The sequence below is a fragment of the Nicotiana tomentosiformis genome, chromosome 3, assembly GCF_000390325.3.
Source record: "Nicotiana tomentosiformis chromosome 3, ASM39032v3, whole genome shotgun sequence".
NCBI classification, from domain to species: Eukaryota; Viridiplantae; Streptophyta; class Magnoliopsida; order Solanales; family Solanaceae; genus Nicotiana; species Nicotiana tomentosiformis.
This window is the reverse complement of record NC_090814.1, coordinates 37196667-37204270: the sequence shown is the minus strand read 5'-3', so window position 1 is coordinate 37204270 and position 7604 is coordinate 37196667. Positions and strand designations below refer to the sequence as shown.

At 38.5% G+C, this 7604-nt stretch overlaps 1 protein-coding gene across 1 annotated transcript; it reads left to right on the top strand.

Moving 5' to 3' along the window:
* Positions 1 to 5527: 5527 nt before the first annotated feature.
* Positions 5528 to 7510, top strand: LOC138907637 (uncharacterized). The gene is made up of 4 exons (XM_070198240.1): positions 5528 to 5969; positions 6017 to 6170; positions 6804 to 7267; positions 7461 to 7510. Exons 1-4 carry the CDS (start codon positions 5528 to 5530, stop codon positions 7508 to 7510), a joined length of 1110 nt encoding a protein of 369 aa, XP_070054341.1.
* The last annotated feature ends 94 nt before the right edge of the window (positions 7511 to 7604 follow it).

Genomic DNA, 7604 nt, shown 5'->3' with positions numbered 1-7604 from the left:
ACCCTCAGAGGGTTGAGTATTAGTTGGAGTAGTGGAACTTCATTCCGACTCACATTTTCTGAGCTTACATACATTTCAAACATTGTTATCACTATTGTCTGAAGTCCTTAAAAAAACTTGTAAAGTTTCACTATCATGAATATTAAAATCGGCATAAAACGTGACACCTTATGGAGTAACTAAATATGAAAATCATCCAGTTACGTTAAGTCTTGCTAAACGCCTATTAACATCCATTCTCTTACATAACAGCGACCAGTGTGTGGTACTCCATTAAAAGTTGCAACTTAATACTAGTTGCAGGAAAATAACTATAGTGTACCGAATTATTATCTAGCACAATCTCACAGCTCCAATATAAAACAATCTAATTCGTCTCTCCCGTCATTGTTGGAAGATCCAAAATATGAATGAAGATGAATTATAAAGGACAATACTGAAATGTGAGTTCTTCATGTAACATAGTCCGGTTTAAGCAGATGTGGAGTTGCAAGAATACAATTGAAATGACAGGGGAATTGTTACAGATAAGATTGGCAGGAATGGTGGACTACCTATAACGCTTGCCTACCATGCGCTATAACCTGTCAAATTTGACCAGACGTTCGTTAGTATGGGACGTTTGACCAAGAAGGTATAGTGCATGGCAGTTGCCATGCGCTATAGATAGTATGGTTCTTCCTTCTTCTTTTTTTAACGTTAGTTTGGTTCAGAGAGTTAATTTTTATGCTACTTAGGTTCTTAACTCTATATTTATATTAATTTTACACCCATTATCAAAAAAGAACAATCAATGTAATAATACTTTCAAAAATGCTCTTTTTGAGTTGAAAGAGTGAGAGGGAGGGCACTCTATATTTACTTCCAACACCATTTAATTTTTCTATTTGTATCTAGAAATTATATCCTCATAAGTCATAACAAAGGGCTTGTGTTGAAAAATTAAAAAACACGAATGCTCTCTAGCGAGAAATCCTAGCTGCGACGTCAGAAACTCGAAGCTTGAGCAGATCTTCAATGGCCGCTCATGCCACTGGTCAGCCTTCTTTGGAGGTTGGTCAGTCATCTACACCACCTATACAACCCCCCTCCCCCCCAAAACTATGCACAATTACTAAAACCTAGTTCATTAAATGCTACATGCAGACGTTGCCCAATGTAACCCTAAAACCAATCGAATAGAACCCATTGTATATTGGAAGAAGACGGAGGTGAGGCGATCCATTACGTAACAAGGACTACAACTTCCTTTTCTTGGAAAGTTCTCATATGGGAAGCCTGTTATCCATGATCTACGTAAAGTTATTCCTCTACAATGTGAACTAAAAGGGCCTTACTTGATTGGTTTAATTGAGGATTCTCATGTTCTTATTAAGCTATCACTAATGGAGGATTATATTCATCCCTTATCGAAGTCTGCCTTCTATTTGAAGGCACAAGGTGATATGTGGCAGATGAGGTGTACCAAATTGAGCCCATGGTGGAAACCTAATGAAGAGAATCCAATTGATATAGCTTGGATTTGGTTCTTAGACTTTCCTCCTAAGTCTTTTGGTAAGGATTTTGTATTTTCTTTAGCTAGAGCAGTTGGTAAACTATTACATGTAGACATGGCAACTCAGAATGGTACAAGACCAAGTTGTGCTAAGGTTAAAGTTGAGGTGAATTTATTAGCCAATTTTTCACAAAGAATTAAAATTATGGAGGAGGAAGATGAAACTGGCCCTGAGGAATCGAAGTGGATCAAAATTAAGTACGACTATGTTCTTAAATACTGCAAAACTTTCAAGAAGCAAGGTCATAATGAGCAAGAATGCTGGGTGATTAATCCAGAATTACATAAGAAACATGAGGATGTTGTTGAGGATCAAGGCAAGGAGAATAATATTATTGTGCAAAGTGATGTTACTGGAACTGCTGCAGCTACTACGAAGGTCTTAACAAGTGGAAAAGTTATGGGTAATCCAGTGCCTAATTCTACAAGGACTGAGTGGATGCAAAAAAGGAAGAATAAGTATCAAAGGGACAATAGAGGATACATAATTGATGATACTGGGAGTGGTGAAGTTATGAACTCAAAGGAGTAGAAGGAGGTGAAAGTCAAGGAACCAACAGGCATATTGGATGGGGCTGTGAAAGAAAAATCTAAGGCACCAGTGCAAACGAGTAACAAGTTTGCCTTGTTAGAAGAAGGCGAAATCAAAGTATTAAAACAAGTAAAGAAGGAAGCAGTAGAAAAAGAGCTAAACAAGGAACAGAATGAGGTAAAAACGGCTAATCCAACACCTACTGGGAAAGGATCTTCAAAGACGGGGGTTCACCAAATATGGCAAAACAAATTCCTAGTTCTAGTATTGTTGGGATTGGGATAGAAGAGGAAAACAAGAAGGAATCCATAATTGAGTGGGTGCACAGAAGATTTGGCACGAGTAAGGAGGAATTAAGGGAGATGAATGTAATAGTTAACCAGTATTTCCAGGAAATTCCATTGCAAATTTTTGATGAATCCATGAAGCATGAGACTAAGATTGAGAGTAATTCTGGTAAACCTTTATGGAGTGATGAGGTAGAGATCATGGAGAATGATACAATGGCAAAATTGAGTCCTCAAAGCAAAGACGAAAGTCATAACAAGTAAGCAGAATTGGTATCAATTTTAAGCCCTAAGTCTACAGTAAACCCTAGGAGTTCTAAACCTAGGGTTGAAGATGGGAAAGGGGATGGTCAACCAACAGCTGACCCAATAATTGGAGCAGGTGAAGATACAAATAAAGAGGGTAGTTTCATAGGTGGCTCGATGAGTAAAACCACACCTAAGAAGAACACCAATGGAACTGGTAAACCATAGCGGTTCTGCTCAGGTATTGGCCATTGTTGGAAGTGATCCGGTGGAATTTTTAGCTGAGAATCAACATGAGAAGACTCAGGATGAGGTCATTGATAATACAATAAGGTCATTTAATGAAACAGCTGTTGAGAAGGTGACACAAGGTAATGGAACAGTAATTCCAACGTTTGAATCTACAGTGAACCCTAGTTTGGGTGATGTGTATAATTTGCAATTTAAAGCTATACAAGAGACTATGAATACTAGAGAGATTAATGCTAGACTGTTGAAAGAGGCTACAAGGATGTCAACTGACCAAATTGATTTGGTTCCTAATGCTAACAATATGAAATCAGGGCAAAGTAATACTGCTTTAGCAGCTGTTGCTATAGAGGATCCGGGAGTTTTAGTTGGGAAAACTTTTAGTGTAACAAGCTGAAGAAGTATAGAAGAAAACTGGGGATCCATGCAGCCTACACTAATGTAAATGGCAAGATATGGGCTTTTTTGATGAAGAAATAGATGTCGACATTGTGATTGACATGGAACAACAAATGACAATGAAGTTGTTTCATAGGAATTTGAATAAGGAATTATATGTGACATTAGTGTATGTCAAATGTGATGCCATAGAAAGAATTAAACTTTGGGATTCCATGTATCATTTAGCCTCAGATATGGAATCCCCTTGGCTTGTTGGAGGGAATTTCAATGTGATTTTATCTAAGGAGGAGAAATATGAGGGCCTTCCAGTGTATTTAAGTGAAGTAGAAGATTTTGCATATTGTGTTGACACATGTGCACTATATGATCTTGGCTATAAAGGGAGCTTGTACACTTGGTAGAATGGAAGGTCTGGTATTGATTGCATCTTTAAGAGACTTGATAGGTTCTTTCCTTGATTTGTTGCCAGCGTTAGAAGTTGAGCACCTCATCAAGTATGGTTCAGATCATGCTCCTCTCTTACTACCATGTAATATTGACAATGTCCAAATTAAGAAACCCTTCAAGCTTCTCAATTTTTGGACCAAACATGAGTCTTTTCTAAAACTGGTGAAGGAAAATTGGAAAGCTGACTCTATGGGGAATCGATTCATTATATTCCAAAGTAAATTGAAGAAGTTGAAGTCAACACTGGCAGCCTGGAGAAAGGAGATGTTTGGGGATATATTCAAACAAATTGCAGCATGGAGGATGTCATTAAGGTACACAAGATTGAATTTGAATTAAATCCAACAGTTCAGAATAGGGCAAAGCTGCACAAAGTAGAAGTTGATCTTACAAGATATTATCATCTGGAAGAAGAATTTTGGAGGCAAAAGGCTAGTATGCAATAGTTTAAAGATGGGGATAGAAATACTAAGTTTTTTCATGCTCATGTGAGAGGCAAGAGGAAGAGACTACAACTATCTAGAATTCTAGACAAAAATAATAATTGGCTGGAAACACAAGAAGACATGGCAAGGGAGACAATTGAGTTTTTCCAAGCTCAATTCACAAAGGAGAGAATACCTACCAACTTTGACATTATTCAGCATATCCCTAGGTTGGTTTATAATGATCAAAATACAAAACTGTGGCAAAAACCAACCATGGAGGAGGTTAAGGCAGTTGTTTTTGGGTTGAATGGTGATGTTCCAGTGGTCCAGATGGATTCACTGGACAGTTCTATCCAGCTAGCTTGGAAGTTATAGGTGAGGATATCCTGAACATGGTGAGAGCTTTCTTTAATGGTGCAGAATTACCAAAGTTCATCACCCACACAAATCTTGTATTGCTTCCAAAGAAGAAGAATGTTGCAATATTTTCTGATATGAGGCCAATCAGTTTGAGTAACTTCTCCAACAAGATCATATCTAGAGTTATCCATGAGAGGTTAGTTGAGCTTCTACCTTCACTAATCTCTCCTAATCAGGCTGGCTTTGTTGGGGAGGGGGGGAGGAGCATAGTGGAAAACATACTGCTTACTAAGGAGATCATAATTGACATATGGATGAGAGGGAAGCCAGCCACTATGGCAATCAAATTGGACATGACAAAGGCTTATGATAGAGTGCCATAGCTGTTTTTAACAAAGGTGTTGAGGCAAATGGGGTTTGGAGAGATCTTCATTGATATGATATTCAGATTAGTGTCCAACAACTCGTACTCAGTTCTATTGAATGGCCAGGCCAATGGCTTCTTTAAATCTTCAAGGGGTGTAAAGCAAGGCGATCCTCTTTCCCCTACATTGTTCATTCTAGCATCTGAAGTGCTTGAGAGAGCATTGGATGCTTTGTTTGACAATCCAGATTTCATAGGCTTGGGCATGACAAAGTGGAGCCAAAACATCAATTATCTATCCTATGCAAACGGCACTATCATATTCTGCTCTTCTCGTTATGGGGCAGTCCAGCATATCATGAATGTATTGGGGGATTATGAGGCAGCTTCAGGGCAGAAAAACAACAAGGAAAAGTCTTCCTTTTATATGAATGAAAAGGCACTTGCAGATGAAGTGAAACAGTCCATTTAATCACTGAGTTCCAAAGGCAGTCCTTTTCATTCACTTACTTGGGATGTCCAATATTCTATAGTAGGAGGAGGAAGGATTTCTATAAGAGCATCATTTTTAAAGTTCAGGAGAGATTATCATCATGGAAGGGTAGGTTACTCTCAATTGGAGGAAGGGCAGTGTTCATTACACATGTGTTAGAACGCATGCCAATTCATCTCCTTTCAGCAGTGAATCCTACAGTATATGTGATCAACCAATTACAGAAGATGTTTGCTATAATTTATTGGAGCAACTTAGGTAATGGAAGGGCAAAACATTTGGCTTCATGGGATAATCTGTGTTTACCTAATTATGAGGGAGGTCTTGGTTTTAGATCATTACATGATGTATCCAAGGCATTTTTTTCTAAGCATTGGTGGAACTATAGAGCAAAGAATACTCTATGGAGTACATTCATGAGAAATAAATATTGTAAGAAGATCAATGAAGTAGTGGTACCATGGAGACAGGGATCTCGTGTGTGGAAAAAAATGCTTCAAATGAGGGATGAAGTGGAACATCAAATGTGGTGGCAATTAAAGAGTGGGAATTCATATTTCTGGTTTGATAATTGGACTGGACTTGGAGCCCATTATCATGCTTCAGGTCTAGATCATTGGTGTGATGAATCTAAAGATTTCTTGATGATGTAGTAGAGAATGGGGCATGGAATGAAGGGCATTTGACGGAGCTACTGCCAGAGGAATTAGCTGATCACATTTTGGATTCAATCACACCACCTTCAGATTACTTAATGATGGATAAACCTTGGTGGAAGCTGGAAATAAAAGGGCAATTTACAGTGAAGTCTGCATGGCAATACATACGGAAATGAAGAGATGAAAGCAAGTTATGTAGGTTATTTTTGGTAAAGGGTGTGCCTTTCAAGATAAGTTTCTTCATGTGGAGGTTATGGAAGGTAAAACTACCATTAGATGATTGGTTCTTAAGGCTAGGGTACTGTAGAACCTCAAGATGCTAGTGTTGTAGGAACCCTAAAGAAAAGACATTGCCTCATGTCTTTTTAACATCACCAGCTGCCAGATTTGTTTGGAACTACTTTGGTGCACCAGTAGGGATCAAAATAGAAGGGAAGAAGTTAGTACAAGTGATAAATGAGTGGTGGAATAAACCTGGGAACACAAGTTTGAAGGCAATCTATCAGGCTATGCCAAGTCTGCTTGTGTGGCATTTGTGGAAGAAAATGAATTCAGGGTTGCATGGTAAGAATGTATCCTTCAATAGGTTAATCTTTCAAATATCAACCTCAATTCAAATATTTTTAAAGGTGAGAAGACCAGGCTTCAAGGGAGTTACCACTAACTAGCCGGACTTACATGAGAAGTTACTAAATCATCTCCCTAGATTGAGGTACACTAAGGTGTTGTGGCAATTACCTCCGGATGGATGGATTAAATGTAACACTGATGGGGCTTGTAGAGGGGATAATGGAGGAGCCTCCTATGGGTTTTGTATTAGAGATAGTATTGGGGATCTTATATATGCCCAGGCAAATATAGTTGAAGAGGCAACCAATAATATTGCTGAAGCTCATGCCATTCTTGAAGCAGTCAGGTACATAGTTCAGATGCAATATCCTCCATGTTTAATTGAGACTGGCTCTTTGTTGATGAAGAAAGTTTTGGATGATGTGTGGGAATCACCTTGGAGCATTGCTAATCAAGTAGATGAAATCAAAGGTCTTTTAGCTAAGGGTGTGTTCCAGATTGTTCATGTGTTGAGGGAAGGAAACAAGTTAGCAGACCACCTAGAAAATTTGACGTTGGATCAACAGCACATCATCCAGGTGCACTCCTTTTGGGAGTTGAAATTAGAAGGAAGGAAGATTTTGAACAATGACAAGCTTCAAATACCCTATATTAGGGTAAGAACTGCCAAGCCAAGTATTAATAGAAATGAAAGGGATATTTATGAAGTATAAGGGGGTGAATCTTGTAGCCATGAGGAGGAGGAGTAGATACTATGATTAAATGAGGCAAGCAATAAGGAATGGAGATTACAGTGCACTTCCAAATTAAATCCTTATGAAGGAGAGAAGGAAGGCTTTTTTTACTAACATGTTTGCTGATTTTGCAGGTACTTTGGAGGAGGATTGGCTCTATGTTTTGGCCAAATCTATGAGGTAGTATTAGTATCTTTGATACTCATTCCCTATAGGTGTAACCACTACTTAGGCCAATCCAATAACACTCTCACCAAGCCAAAGATAAGGCTACTCTT

Bases quoted from the DNA above. Each gene is read 5' to 3' on its own strand.
- LOC138907637 (XM_070198240.1), top strand. From the start codon at position 5,528: ATGCCAATTCATCTCCTTTCAGCAGTGAATCCTACAGTATATGTGATC. The intron at 6,171-6,803 runs GTCTGCATGGCA...TGGGGCTTGTAG, and splicing joins AAAGGGCAATTTACAGTGAA to AGGGGATAATGGAGGAGCCT. The intron at 7,268-7,460 runs GTATTAATAGAA...CTGATTTTGCAG, and splicing joins GGTAAGAACTGCCAAGCCAA to GTACTTTGGAGGAGGATTGG.